The sequence below is a fragment of the Carettochelys insculpta genome, chromosome 8, assembly GCF_033958435.1.
Source record: "Carettochelys insculpta isolate YL-2023 chromosome 8, ASM3395843v1, whole genome shotgun sequence".
Classification (NCBI taxonomy): domain Eukaryota; kingdom Metazoa; phylum Chordata; order Testudines; family Carettochelyidae; genus Carettochelys; species Carettochelys insculpta.
The window spans coordinates 58,383,941-58,399,831 of NC_134144.1; the positions used below are offsets into that span (position 1 = coordinate 58,383,941).

The 15,891-nt window shown below is 45.4% G+C and overlaps 1 protein-coding gene across 1 annotated transcript in view; it reads right to left on the reverse strand.

Annotated features, from left to right (window-relative positions):
• The window catches only part of ACMSD (aminocarboxymuconate semialdehyde decarboxylase), a 56,019-nt gene that overhangs the window by 26,987 nt on the left and 13,141 nt on the right, over positions 1–15,891 (reverse strand). Inside the window, exons 2-3 of the mRNA XM_075001828.1 lie at positions 14,829–14,873; positions 9,803–9,899 (exon numbers count right to left, since the gene is read on the reverse strand). Of these exons, the coding sequence (XP_074857929.1) occupies positions 9,803–9,899; positions 14,829–14,873 (142 nt within the window). The remainder of the gene's footprint in view (positions 1–9,802; positions 9,900–14,828; positions 14,874–15,891) is intronic.

Here is a 15,891-nt window from a genome sequence, read left to right on the forward strand (position 1 = left end):
TGGTCCAATTAGCCCATGTACTACTGCACATTTCGATAGCATTTGATACCACTGGTCATTTAGAGTATTATGATACTACGATACAGGCTTAGCAGGGTTGGCACTTGCCATGGAAGTGATTGCAGTCATTGACTCTGTGCAGTTTGCCTTTTGTCATTCTCTTTCCAATGTCCCCAAGGACCATAATTTTCAGTCTCTGCCTTCTGTTTTGCATTTAATTATCTGCTTTTTTATAAATATGATTAACATAAAGATCATTCCCTCTGCTTCCACTATTTGATCAGCTTGTCTTAAATACAGGGGCACAGATGTCCAAGGAATTTTACATATTCATTGCTACAGAAATTGAGCTATGAATTGTTGGTTCCTGACACCATCTTAATTCTGCTGTCTCATTCTCCTCTTCCTTTGGTGGCACTGACATTCAGTCATTAATCATAAATAGTTAGGAGCCTGGTGCTCTGATTTTTAAAGAGAAACAGAATCATCTGTTTTTCTGACATGGTAAATTTGGATTTCTACTACCTTAAGATCATTTCCAGCATTGAGTCTTTTCTTTCCTTTGCTGCCAGTTTGCTTTAATGTTTTACTTTCTGGCATTCTAGCTTGCGGATAGGCAAACATAAAAATGGACTTGGAGATTTCTATGCAGAATTTTCTTTGTTACCACAATGTGAGGGGATAAGGGAGATGACTCACTACATAAATGAGTTTTAACTTACTTTTTGAAAAAGTATTTTCCCCCTCCCACATTTTTCTGAAATACTCTTGGTTCATCAGAGGTTCATTGTTGATATTCCAGAATGCACATTTGCAATAGCATGCATCTCATTGATATTTTTTATGTCATAGAATGATACATTCTGCTATACCTTCACTGAAGCAAAAAGGACCGAGACCATTTCACACGGGAAAAGGAACTGAAGAAAGTTTAGTTAAAATTAATATTTGATTTCAGTGCCAATTACAGCCTAGCTAATAAGGTATCAGGCATAAGTTTGATCTGAACTGAGTTTTCACATGGCCATTACTGTTTACATTTAAGTAAGTAGTACACAATCTTGTATTCTGCCAGGAGCCAGGAGGTATGATCATGTCACCTAATCTCTGTCCTGGTGCACTGGGTATGAGTTGCATTTTTATCAATGATAAAGTTCTTTTGTTGCTGGATAAAGCTTTTCAGAAATAGAGCCTAATTACAGGGCCTAAGTTACCTTAGTGTCACCTTACCCTGCTGGTTATAAGCTTTCTTACTGAGATAAACTCTTTGCATCTTTCCTCCCAAATTGTGTCATTTTTGGTGGTTAATTTTTAGGGACATGATCTACCCTCAATCTTTCTTACTCAGAATTGACTTTGAAGTCAATAGCTGCAGCTCCATGAACGGTACAAGAATATGATATGGCCTGTAGCTATTATCCTTTTGAGAAACTCATGGGTTATTAAAGGTGACCTGAAAAGCAGATATAAATGCATTTTCCTTTTAGTTTGCTTCTTTGCGATGTGCATAAAAAAGTCCTGAGAAATTTATTTGTGCTTGTTATTTTTTTTAACTTTAGAAACATCAGAAATATAGCACCTGAATTGTCTGAATTTCCAGACCACTGTTTTATTTACCACAGATTTGTCTACTTAAAGATAATTTGTATGTTTTTGGAACATGAGAACATAAAGTTTGTTTGTTTTTTAAATGTCTCAGTTTAATAGTAAAAAGGAGAACTCACTTTTCAAGGTGAAGAACTGTATCAGATTTTGAAATCAGATACATCTTTGTGCTCCGAATATCAATATTTTTGATATCTTTTTCTAAAAAGTGTCCTTCTAGATCTTATTTTTTATTTGCCATGAATCTCGAAATCATACTCTTTTCCTGACAAATGCAAACTAAGAGATTCCCAGGCTACGTCTACACTAGGATGCTATGTCAAAATAGGCTATTTTGAAGTAACAACATCGAAATAGGCTACTTAGACACATATCGTCCACGCATCCTCCAGGGCTGGTGCTGTTGATGTACAACATCGAAGTAGCAACGGGGAACGTCGAAAGGGGCTGCCCTGGAAGGAAAAGCAGAGCATCCACACACACAAGCACCCCCACTTCGAAATAAGGGGCCAAGAAAGCCTGCGGACAGGGTCGCAGAGCAAACTAGCCCTTCTGGGGCAGCAGCAAGCCGCTCCCTTAAAGGGCCCCTCCCAGACACACCCGGCCTGCACTGTACGAGCCCTATGTTGGTGACACAAGCCTCGCAGACCTCGAGCCTGCAGACATGGATGTCCAGCAGCAGCTGGAAACCCTCCAAGCTGCCTTCTGCAGAGCAGGCGCCCTGCTAGATGCTGCACAGGCGGCTGCCCAGCAGCTTCTGGAATGGGAGCCCTCCCCAGGGGCACAAGGAGATGCTCCGGACCATTGGGCCCTCCTGCTTCCCCCCCGGCCGGGTGTCCTGCACCGGATGGTGGGAGCACCTGATTATGGGGGAATGGCATGATGACCAGTGGCTGCGGAACTTCCGCATGCACTGGCAGACCTTCATGGAGCTCTGCCAGTGGCTCACCCCCGCCTTAAAGCACCAGGACACCCGGTTGCGGTGCGCCCTCACTGTTGAGAAGAAGGTCGCAATAGCTGTCTGTAAGCTGGCCACTCCAGACAGCTACCACTCCGTGGGCCAGCAGTTTGGCATTGGCAAGGCCACAGTCGGGGCTGTTGTGATGGAGGTAAGAAGGCCTGGGCCTGAACCCACTGGGGAGGGGCGCCTGGGGAGGGAGGTCCGGGGTGGGGGGCCCGGGGAGGGGGTCCAGGTGAGGGGGTACACTCTGCATACCCTCACAGGCACCCATTTCCCCTCCCCACAGGTGGTGCATGCACTCAATGCCCTGCTGCTGCAGAGGGTCATCCGAGTTGGGGACCTGGACACAGCCGTCGTGGGATTCGCTGCCATGGGATTCCCCAGCTGCTTTGGGGCCCTTGATGGGACCCACATCCCCATCCGTGCCCCAGACCATAGTGGTGGGTGCTATATAAACAGGAAGGGCTATCACTCCATGGTCCTGCAGGCCATGGTGGACAGCCGTGGCTGCTTCCAGGATATATACGTGGGCTCGCCTGGCTGTATGCATGACCCTTGCATGTTCTGTACTTTGGGACTGTGCCGCCGACTGGAGGTGGGGTCCTACATCCCCCAGAGGGAGATCCCTCTTGGGGATACCACTGTACCCCTCTGCCTCGTCGTGTAGGCAGCCTACCCTCTCCAGCCCTGGCTTATGCAGCCGTATACAGGCCACCTCAATGCCAGCCAGGAGCACTACAACTCATGACTCAACCACGCCCGACAAGTGGTCGAGCAGGCCTTTGGGCGCCTGAAGGGCCGGTGGCATTGCCTCCTGGTCTGCCTGGACCTGGGCCTCCCAAACATCCCTCAGGTTGTGGGTGCCTGCTGCACACTGCACAACCTGGTGGAAAGCAAGGGGGAGGCCTTCGTGCAGGGCTGGGCACTGGAGGCTGGAACAGGCTACCCCTAGCCAGCCGCTGCCCCTAGCTGCCAGGCCCACCGGGACGGGGTCCGGGTCTGGGAGGCCCTGTGGGAGTATTTTGAGCAGGGGCCTAGTGAGTGCCACCCAGGCCATCCCTGGTGAGTCCCCTGCACACTGCCCCAGCACCCACACCCTGCCGTCACCGAAAGCACACAGGACACGGGTTTTTGAAAAATAAAACAGCCTCATTATTTAAATAACCAAAAACCTCGCCTCTGCTGTGCATATAAAACTAATACAAACAGCATCATGGAAAATAACTATATACAGGTGGGAACAACTATAATAACCTATATACAGGGGAGTCAACTATATACAGGGTGGGGACAACTATATACATGGGGGAGACGTGGACAGTCCAGACATTGACCCATCATTCCGGGGCAGGGGTGGAAGGGCGCGACCCCCACCGTGTTTGGGTGGCTGGTCCCCACCTCAGCCGGGGTCCCCAGCGAGGCTGGCTGGGGCTGGGAGAACAGGGAGGTATGGCCGAGGCAGGTCCTCAGCCCGGTCACTGGCCCCAGGGGGCTCCTGCCCTGCGGAGCTGGTGGATGGGGGGGCAGGCGGGGCAGCAGGCGGGATGTCAGATGGGGCATCAAGCGGGACGTCAGGCAGGGTGGCAGGTGGGACATCAGGCGGGGCAGCAGGGAGGGCAGCACGGAGGACATTGGGGGGGGCAGCTGGGCCATCAGGTCCTCGAATGTGGCGGCCACCTGATTAAAGGTGGCCATAAAGTCCTTCCAGGCCTCCCAGCACCAGGCAGCCTCCTGCTCCTCTAAGTGGAGTCTCTGCTCCATGATGTCTGCCTGGCGCCAGAGGGCAGCAGCCACCTTGGGGTCGTGTGTGGTTCACCTCTGGCCCCGGCGGAGGTGGGCCCATCCCAGTGCAGGCGGTGACCCTGGGCGGTGGTGGTCCGGAGATCTCAGGGGAGCTGTCTGGGACCACGGATGGTGCAGCTGTGGAAATAGGAGGGAAGGGGGGAGAGAGGCCGTGAGTACCCAGCCTTGACCCATGGTCCACCCCCCCCATCCACCCAAGGGCATCTGGTCCCCACCCCCCGTCCCCCATTGGTGTGTGCAGTGACCCTGTGGGTGGCCCCTTCCACCCACTGTCCATGGATGGAGGTGCTGATGGGCACTGGTGGCTGTGGCATTGTCCCTGGGCCATGGTCTGCCTGGGCCATGGCAGGCTGGGGTCTTCTGGGGATGTGGGGGGACCCCGGTCAAGTGGTGTCCCCGCCCCATGCCCTGGGGGTCTGTGCCCTGTGGGGTACGTACCTGATGGTTCACTGCCATGGTCGGGGAGGCCCGTCTGGCGGATGCCCGGCTGGAACTGTGGGAAGGGATGTCCAGCATGAGCTCCCCCTCCTCACTGGACCACTCTGTGGCCGGGGTGGAGGGTCCCGGCTCTGGCCCTGGGGATGCAGGGCTGGCCTCCGGAACTGACCCTGGCTCCAAGGCCTGCTGGGGCTCGTTGGCCATGGTGTCAAGGGTGGCTGGCGGGGAGGAGGTGTCCCTGGGGCCCAGGATAGTCCTGAGCTCCTGGTAATAGGGGCAAGTGGTGGGGGCAGCCCCAGACCGGCTGGCTGAGTCCCGGGTCCGGGCGTAACCCTGCCGCAACTCCTTGACCTTACTCCTGACGTGGTCAGGAGTGCAGGCAGGGTGACCCCGGGTGGCCAGACCTTCAGCCAGCTGGGCGAATGCCTCCGCGTTCTGCCGCTTGCTCCTCATTACGTGGAGCACCTCCTCCTCACCCCAGAGTCCCAGCAGGTCACGGAGCTCAGAGTCGGTCCAGGAGGGGCCCTGCTTCCTACCCCGCCAGCTGGAGGCCTGGAAGCCCTGGGATGGCCCGGGGGGGGGGAGCTCTGGGGGCACTTGGGGGGCTGGCTTGCTGCCATGGTCTCCCTCTGGGCCATGCAGGGGCACCTTGTGGCACAGCTGCTGCCTGCATGGTGTCAGCTTCCTGCTATGGGGTTTCCAGGTCTGTGCAGCTTTAAGAACCGCTGGGCGCAGAGATCATAGGGCCCCGCAGGGGCTGGACAGCACGTCTCCGCCTAACAGCTGATTGCCGCTATGACAGACCTCGCTATTGCGAAGTAGCGGGACGCAGAATGTCTACACACGTCCTACATCGATGTTGGACATCGATGTAGCGTGCTATTCCCATCTTCTGATAGGAATAGCGATTTTGACATCTTGCCGTCTAACTTCGATTTCAACTTCGAAGTAGCGTGTGCCGTGCGTAGATGCAGCGCGCACTATTTCGAAGTTGGGTTTGCTACTTCAATGTTGCATTCTAGTGTAGACACACCTCCAGTGTGCTTTCTTCCACGAACCTGTTCCTGTATTACTTGTTTCTGTGGACCTTTCTAGCAGGATTTGATAATATTGTGGCTGGAGTCGCCAGCTGGTGCTATTACACATAGATTTATAAATTCTTATTCTTAATGCACGAGCACTGTTCAATCATTTGAAGAAATGCTGTATTGTTAGTTTTGTAATATAGTTTATTTTGGGGAGAGCTAGTGCAAATAGCAGGAGAATTTGCTCTCTGCCATTGGAACAAATACCCAGGGGTCGTGATTCCCCACCACTGAAAATGCTTAAACTAAGACTGAAAGTTTCTCAGAAAGAGATGCTCTTGGAATTATTTTGAGGAAGTTTTATGGCATGTGCTAGCTATAAATCTAACAATTTCTTTCCCAAGCTACGGGCAATTCTCTGAACAGTGTTGTTCCCTGGGAACTAGTCATTGATGTTGGAGCTTTAGATTTCTGATAGAATAGGTTACCTGTGTGTCACTTGTGATGACCTCTATTCCAGGACTGTTGTACATAATGAAAATAAAACAAATTACACTAAGAAAATACCGAGGGTCTATGTTGCTGATTTCTTCTTCAAATAGAAACTGAGGTCCTGAACTCTGCTATTAGTTGGCAGAGGGGCAGGGCTGCCAACTTTCTGACTGCAGAAAGTAGAACATCTTTGCCCACCCTGACTTTTCTCTGAAGCTGTGCCTCCACTCATTCCATCTCCCCTCCCTCCTTTGCTTATTCTCCCTCACTCGTGCTCATTTTCACCATGTTGGGACAGGACACTGTGGTGTGGGAGAACGTAAATGCTCAGGCTGGGAGGGAGTTCAGGCTCAGGGGTGGGGTTATGTATGGGAGTTGGGAGTCCAAGAGGCGGCTCTAGGTTGAGGGGGTGGAGCTGAGGGTTTACAGTACAGGAGAGGGTTTCAAGCTGGAGCAGGGGTTTGTGTGTGGAATGGGGTGAGGGATCTGGCTTGACTTATGATTTCTGTGGTGGGGGCCAGAAATAAGGGAGTTTGGGTGTGGAAGGGGGTTCAGGGGCACAGGAAAAGGTGGAAACTAAGTAGCTGTTGCTTGGTAAGGGGACAGTGCATGGAGCTTCCCTGGCTGCCCCTACCCCTGGGAGCCAGAGGAGGGACATACCAGTATGACTGCTTCTGCAAGCTGTGCAGGGCAGAAATTAGTGCAAGACTGCCTTCCATATGTTAAGAGTGTTTGTTCATGCTCTTTGGGTTGTGCAATGCCATTGACTCCAGCATTTCATCAGTTTTTTGGGGTGGAGGGAAGAATGATGCTTTCAAAAGCAGGGTTTCCTTTCAAAGGAATCCCATCTGTGTGGCTGTTTGTGTTTTGAAAACAGACCCTTTGGGAATTGAGATCCCATGGGAGTATACAAATGAGATGTGAAATATTTAAACCCGTGCCTCATTTGCATTTTTAATTGGTTGCATTTACATGCCCTTTCTGAAAGAGAGGGGTAGCATACATGCAGCCCATGGGGACGCAGAACCATTAGGCATCCACAGTTTGGCCACAGGTGACAAGGTAAGCCTTTCAGACCAGAACTTTAAATTGAACCAGGCATCTGCCAAATTAGACTCCCCATATGTGGACATCTTCAATGTCACAGAATGGGTACACCCCATGGCCTTCAAGATGCAGCTGCCCATGTGCATGAATAATGGTTATCTTTCTCATATGTCACTTTTTACAAATCCAGTACAGTACCAAAAATCCAAACCTAAATCACTCCAACCTGCCATTGTCACCTATTGCAACAGTCCCTGAACAGAAGACTCCTCATCCTTGGGTAGTCAGAGGAAGACTCCAGCATCTGGTGGAGTGAGAAAGCTACGTTCTGAATGATTGGAACCAATAGAGAGCATCCATGCCCTGGATATATTGCAGAAGTTTCAGATGTACCCTTAAACATGTGCCCCAAGGTCTTTGAGGGGGAAGGTATTGTCAGAAATAAGGGCCTACAGCAGAGCTAGTCTCCAGGCAGACTAATGACCACAGGTGGCCTGTAGTAGCTTCCTGATTTGAGTATATTGCCTGATTAGTTGAAGAATCAGCAGAGTGATTCTTAAGCTCAGAGGAAGAATTGTTCAGTGGCTGCTCAAAGCATTTACCTGTAGCTGAATAGCTCCAGCTTCTGCCTTGGACCCAACCTTGCCCCTGCCCTGCTTTAATCCATGTAACTCAGTCCAGCCCTTCAGACCCTATTTCTGACTGCCAACTCATGCTCTAACCACTGGGCACAACACCCATGTACCAGTCACTGACAGTCTTGTTAATACATCCAAAAGTATTTTTTTCTTTTTTGCTACTGCATCACATTTTGTCTCATATTTAATTTTTGATCGACTATAACTCTCAGATCTTTTTTGTTCAGTACAACTGTCCATCAAGTTATTTCCTATTTTGTAGTGGTGCATTTGATTTTTCATTCCTTAGTTAATTTTGCATTTGTCTTTATTCACTTTTATTAGCTTGATTTCAGACTAGTTCTCCAATTTATTATGATTGTTTTGAATTCTATGTTTGTCCTTTCAAAGTGCTTGCAACCCCTCTTAGGTTTGCATTTTCTGTAAACTTTAGAAGCATACTCTCCACTCTGTTATCCAAGTAATTAGAGGAAATATTGAATAGTATATGAATCAGCACTGACCTGTGCAGAACTGTATTAGATATGTTTTGTTAGTTTGGTAGCAAACTATTATAAATACTCTTTGGTTGTGTCCACTCTACAAAAATAACTTCGAAGTTCCTTACTTTGAAGTAACAAACTTCGAAGTTGAGTGTCTACATACATGCTACTTCGAAATGGAGTAGGGACTTTGAAGTCGGGCTCCCTTACTTCGAAGTTAACTTCAAAGTAAGGGAAAACATGTGTCGGCGCTCTGCAGGCTACTTCGAAGTAGCTCCTAACTTCAAAGTGAACTTCCTAGTGTAGCTGCATCCTTTGAATACAGGTTCTCAACCAATTTTGCACTCACCTTACAGTATTTTCACCTAGATCACATTACCCTTGTTTGTGTAAGAGAATGTCCTGTGGGACTGTATCAAAAGCTTTACTAAAATACAGGTAAGTCATATATACTCCTTCTGCACCTCCATCTAGGCAAGTAACCCTGTCATGGAAAGAAATTTGGTTGCGTTGGCATAATTTGTTCATAAGCAATAGCCAATATGGATTTATTATCATCCTTTTATGTTTGAGGGGCATATAAATTGTTTAATAATTTGTTCCAGTATCTTCCCATATCTCTAAGATAGAATGATGGTCTGTAATTCTGCAGGTCCTTTTAAAAGACACATAACATTTGTCCTTCTCCACTTCTGTGTGACCTCTTCTATTACCCAATTTTTCTTGAAGACAACTGCATGTGCCTACTAATACACACAAGTGGTCCTTTTGAATCCAGACTTAAAGTTAGGCATGTACTTACTGGATCAGGGCCTCTTCTCTCATTTGATAACATAATTCTACTTCTTCTCTAATTACACACGATTTTTCAGAAAAACATGACAGAAAATGAAATACAAAAACAAGCAGGGGGAAAAAAACTTAATAGAAATTTTTTTGGTTTTGTTTTTTTAATAAACTTCACCAAAACAAAGAGAGCTCAGCACACTATTCTCCTATATATGCCACTTCTAAAATCAGGAATTCATAGTCTCCTTTTGAGGCCATGTTTTGACACTCATACTCATATTAACTTGTACCATCCTGCACAGAAATGAATTTTGGTTACTTGTGGAGCGAGGTACTGAAAGACACAAGTCTGTTTTGACTCCAAATGTAAAGCATATTAGTTTTCACTGACTTGAAATAGATTTAAGATAATTGTGATGCTGCAAAACCTTTCAATTTTAATGTTGCTGTAAAATACTTTGACATGAAAGCTTAAGTTGTTCCATTTGATTTATGATATGTGCATTTCATTTTTGGAGTTACCTGATTTGTTCATCTCTTTAATCCGAACCTCTGGATTCCAGCAGTTCTCTTGGATAACTCTGAAAACCTTTCCCTCCTTTGTCATTTTTGCCTCCCCCTGTGAAAAGAAACTTTGATTACAGTAGTACAGTTGTTAAGATATGATGGCCTAAATTAGAAGTATGTGGGGCTGCTAGAATTCAAGTACTACACTTTTGTTCGACAGAATAAAATCTCCAAAAAAATTGATTTGAAATGTCATTAGTAATTCAAAAGGACAATGTCCAGGTATCTTTTTCATAATTTAAAAATAAGTCTCTCTCTATTGCTTTCTACAATACCCTTTGTTATCCTGAAATAGTTTCCTTAACTCAAGTTTGTCTTCCACTGTTCAGGCACCTGGGTTTGTCATCACAGTGATGTTTATGAGTGCTATTTGACTATGAGGCAAGTTCTGACCTCAGGTATGCCCAGTTTCTTTGGAAGTCACTGGACTGAAAACTGATCTTAATAAATCCACAGAGAATTCAGAGTAACTCCATAAATTCAGCTTATTTCTGGAGATTCATTCTGTACAACTGAGATAGAATAAGCCCCAATGGAATCTACAGGTTGAATTTTCTTAGTAATAAATGAAAGAATACTGAAGCATTAGTATCAGGGAAAATTCCAATACCAAACAGTTACCAGAACTATAGCAATACAGATTTTAGTGCAAAGCCCGTTTTAGAGTTATGCAAGTCTAAATATTATCAAGGCCTTAACTTTGACAGTGTCCCTTTAATTGTGAGAAGAGAGCAGTGCAACACTTTTAACTCTAATTTTTGATTGTTTGAGAACAGGCCAAGACATTGTCTAGTAACTGTCTTGTCAAATCAAGCCAAGGAAAATGAATGTTGCAACTGTTCATAGCCACATGCTGTTAAGGATGTGTTATTAGTTTCCTCTCAAGGCACACAAAATCAGACTGAAGCTCCTGGAAGAGGGGTAAATTTCACTTATTGTACATCTGTTCTGCAATATTAAAAAAACTATTAATTCAGACTATTCCTTATTATGAACACAGACATAAAATTGCTTAAATTAATAAAAGTATATTCTTTGCAGCAGGCATACTCAGTTGCATATCTCCTCTTTAGGAGTCAGGCTGTTTTTAAGCTTGAATTTGTTTTTAGCTTCCAATATCATTCAAATATACTTGCCTGATAAATATTTTAAAATCTCTTTTTTGTTTGGCTCCCTTTCTGTGCCACCAGGGCAGCTTGCCAGAATGAGCTGGCAGCAACATCACAGTTTGAGAAAATGACTCCTAATATTATAGCCAGTAATTAAAACTCCAGAGTCCTGCTCCTCTGGCAAAATCCTTTAAAGTCTGTTAGAATTGATTTACTAAATAGACGGGGATATCGCAGATACACATTCCAATAGATTTAGAAAATCCATTATCAAGCCACTGTTGATCATTGTGTAATAAGTAGCTAGCAGGCTATTTGGGGGTAAGAGAGAGGACCAGAAGAACTGAAGGTTTTGTCATATAAAAATAGACAACATGCCCTTTACTGTGTTATCCCTGGAAGTATTTCCATGAGCAAAAGTAGACTTCCAATACTTTCTTCAGACTCTGCTAGCCTCTAACGGACTCATGTATTTTTTTCTATTAGTACTGAAAAGTATGTTAGACAGATTTTAATTTCACCAAGACATCTCTTTATAGAATAGCTCAGTCTCTTCCTCTGTACTGTCCGACGTGGGTGCACACACCTGAATGACCGAGATGTTGAATGGTTTTGCTTTGAATCTCACTACCATCATTCATGCTCACCACTTTGTATCTTAACAATGCTCTGAGCTCTTTTGCTAAGAAGGAATCTGACTACTGCTTCATGCTGTGTTTCATTCCCTAACTAAATAAGTTTGCAGACACACATCTCTCCTGATGCCATCCAACACATCACCAGCCCAGGTATATAGCATTGGTATCTCTCCATCTCCTTCTGCAACAGCTCTCATTTTCCAGTCACCCACAGTGTTCGAACGTTCCATGTTCCAATTGATATTATGTGTTAGTTGTTACTTTCTTTGGGTAACTAACTGATTGACTCAACCCTGATCACTCGATTGGTGTCGCAGATCTTGTTTATTCAGGTGATGTCCAAGCTGGCATCTTTTATATTTAGTTGTACTGGCATCAGATTTCATTCATATTGTTGTTTCATGGCCAGCGCATTGTCACTCATCTGACCTCCTTTATCCAGGCTTAGGACAGGCATGGAACACCTAAAGGCTTCATGGCAGAGCTTAAGAAAAGAAGAGACATGATGAGGCTAGGCAAGGAAGAAATAGGGAATGTGTGCAAAGTAGTGCTCAAAGAGAAGATTAGGACTGTGTCCACAGAGAAAGACCTAGATAAGAGAGTCGAAGGGATAGTCCCAGTGATAGAAGAGGCAATTCAGCAGACTGTTCCGGAAGAAGAGAAGATCAATAAGAAGTGGATTATGCAGGAGACACTGAGTTGGTCCAAGAGAAGAGAGCACTGAGATCAGAAGGGATGTTTCTGAGAGGGCAGAACAGCAATGTAGGGTGAAATGCAATGAGGTAAGGGAAGTTGCCAGAAAGGATAAGGCAAAATGGTTAGAGGAGCAGTGTGAAGATACAGAGAGGTATTACAGCAAATGTAAGGCCAGGGAAGTGTATATGATAACTAGGAACATGCATAGGAAGTGGCAGCCAAAGCAGATGGTGATCAAAGATGAGAACGAAGAGGTGCTCATGAACAAGGAGAAGATTGTGCAGCAATGGACGAGATATTGCGCCAGTCTATACAAAGCACAGTTGGACCCAAGTGTCTCAGAGAGACTGACTGAAGAAGTGAAAGAGATTTCCATTGAGCATTGAGTGTGAGACTGGTATTTTGAAGGAGGAAGTAGGAAGAGCAGTGAAATGACTAAAGAACAAGAGCCCTGGAAATGATAAGATCGCAGGAGAGATGATTAAATATGGTGGAGAAAGAATGATTTTGGAAATACACCGACTATGTAATATAGCATGGAAATAAGGGAAAGCACCTAAGGAATGGGCAAGACCCGTGCTAGTGACAATACACAAGAAAGGAAGTGCATGGGAGTGCAAGAACTAAAGAACAATTGCCCTAGTGAGTCATCTAGGCAAGGTGCTCATGATAATACTGATGGCGAGACTAAGACTGCAGATAGAAGAACATCTACTGGAAGAGCAAGTGAGGTTCAGGAAAGATAGAAATATCATACAGCAGATATTGGCACTCAGATTGATAGTGGAGAAAACTCGATGAAAGAAGCAAGTACATTTGCTTCACTGATTTTCAGAAGGCATTTGACAGTGTAGATCAGAAAGTGGCTTGGGCAGTGTTGGAGTCATACAGACTGGTTACCAGACTGATATGGTTATTGAAGGATGTCAGTTACAATGCGGTGGCAGCAGTGAGAACATGTAGAGAGTTGGGAAGCTGGTTTAGAATGAGTAGAGGTACGAGACAAGGAGATCCAATATCGCTGAGTATCTTCATCATGCATCTAGAGAGAGCAATGGGCAAAGATCAAGGAAGAGGTAGAAGGGATAGCGGTACATGGGATAAGAATTAACAACTTGAGTTTCATGGATGATATAGTTATCATTGAGGAAGATGAGGAGAAGCTAGCGAAAATGGTGCAGGTGCAAAATGAGGAAGGAAATGGTACAAAACACTCCTCGCTAAGCAAGTTTTTTGGAGCCTAACTGACTACTTGATTGCCTGCCTGTAAGTTTGGGATTCCCAGGTTCCCATGGTCAACAGCCATCCACAAAGTGGGCTGCCTCCGAATTCCATACTCATTTGGGAAGAATTTGGGGATTTTGATGAAAATTGAAACATAACTAGATTTTGAAATAACAAAATTCTCTGGAAAATGGAATTACCTTTCTCTGACAGCTTTAGCCACAGAACTGAAAAATCAATTATGCACACAGCTCTGTGTACAGTATGGCCTCATGAGACTGCAACCTGTTTCCACTGAAACCTTTGTTCTGTTTTTACTGTCCGTGTTATAAAGCTGAGGAATGAATTATTCTTTCTTCTTTTTGAAAGTTCTTTGATGTTGTAGTTCTTTAACTTCTCCAAAAATATGATAGTTCAAGTTGTGTTTTCTTCTCCTTCTAGACAGCTATATGATGTCAGAAGGTTTGGGTTAATTTCTAGGTTAAATTCTAAAACTGATGATTCTATGGAAATATTTTTTAATCTGATCCATGTTATGTTCCCTCATCCTGTTAAAATCTGTGGTTTTCAGAGCTACCCATTTTGAATACAGTCAAATCTCAGAGTTCCAAACACCTTGTGAATGGAGGCTGTTCAGTACTCTGAAATGTTTCTAACTGAACAAAATTTTATGGCTGGTCTTTCAAAAGTTTACAACTGAATACTGATTTAATACAGCTTTGAAATTTTGCTTTGCAGGAAAAATGCTGCTTTCTCTTTAACTTTTTAAGAGTTTATTTTTAACATGTTACTGAACTATATTTACCTTTTTGTCTCTGCTGTTGAATAATCTTGCTATGTAAAAGGATATATCTTAATGACACTGTAAGTTAAACATTGGCCATCAATCTTGTTAGCACTCTGCTTTTTAACAGAAAAAGGTGCCCGATGCCACAATAATGCTCTAGGGCAGGGGAGAGCAAACTTTTTACATTGGGCCCTACTTTTTGTCCCTGCAATTAGCTGCCCTTCACAACCTACTGAATGTAATCCAAACTGACAGAAGTGTCGGTTATGTTCATGTGGAATAAAACCCCTTTTGCACATTTAAGAAAATAAGTATGTAGAATGTAAAAATTTTATTAATCAGTATATAAATGTGAATACACATACATATAAACAATAACATATTTGAACAGTTTTAATGAGATGGAGGACCCTGAGACCCAGCAGCTGATGATGCTGTAGCCCCCAGTTATAAAATTTCATGCCCCTCTAAGGGAGCCTGCCCCCCACTTTACGCATCCCTGCTCTAGGGAATGTGACCCAGTATACCTTGCAATGGTGGTCCAGTTGAACCCATCCGCCATAACCATATCTCTGTGAAGGAAGGAAGAGAAGGCCAGTGATCAGATAGTGCTATGGCATAAAAAAAGTCAAAGGCTTTGGTTCTGCAGCTAGTCAGATCCAAGTGTAAGATGAATCTTGTGGTAAAACCTTCTCTCCCAAATAGCAGCACCTCCCTGTGCAGACCCAGAAAAAACACAGAAGAGAGGAAAGCAAGAGGCAAGAAAGAAACTCAAAACCACACAGAAAGGTAGTGGTGCAGAAGGCCTAAAACAGGCTCACCTAGGCTACGTCTACACGTGCCCCAAACTTCGAAATGGCCATGCAAATGGCCACGCAAATGAGCTCATGGGAATAAGGGGACTTTGAAGTAGGCGGGGTCCTTTCAAAAAGGAGCCCCGTCTGGACGCGCCGCGCGGCTGCAAGGCACGTCAATTTTGAAGCCCTGCAGCAGCCCGCATGCTAATGAAGCGCTGAATATGCATTTCAGCACTTCATTAGTAAACTTCGAAATGGCCATTTGCGTGGCCATTTCGAAGTTTGGGGCACGTGTAGACACGGCCCTACTGAGTGGCAAAGGGGGCAACTGCCTCAGACCTGGTGATGGAAAAGGGCCTGGGACTCCTGGCAACTGCCACTGCTACTATGGCAGCAGTGGTGACCAGAGTCCCAAGCCCTTTAAATTGCCGCTGGAGCACCACATGGTGTGCTCCAGGCAGCACTGAGGGCAGAGCGTGCCACAGTATAGGCAGTGCTGAGGGCTGGCTGCCCCAGCCCCACCCCTTCTGCCCAAGACCCTGCCCATTCCAGGAGTGTGAAGCTGCCCCCTAACCTTGCCCAGGGACCCAGAGAGGTTGTTGGCTTCCCTGGACTGGAATAAAATAATAAAACAAAATATCCACTGCTCCACTATGGGAAAGACAATAGCTTTTTCGTAGACATGACCTATAGTTACTATTGTTTCTTGCTCAGTCAGCTAAGAAGTAGTTAAGACAGATTCATGCCTTTAAGAGTGTTTTCTACTGACTTCTTGAATTTCTGTGATTCAATT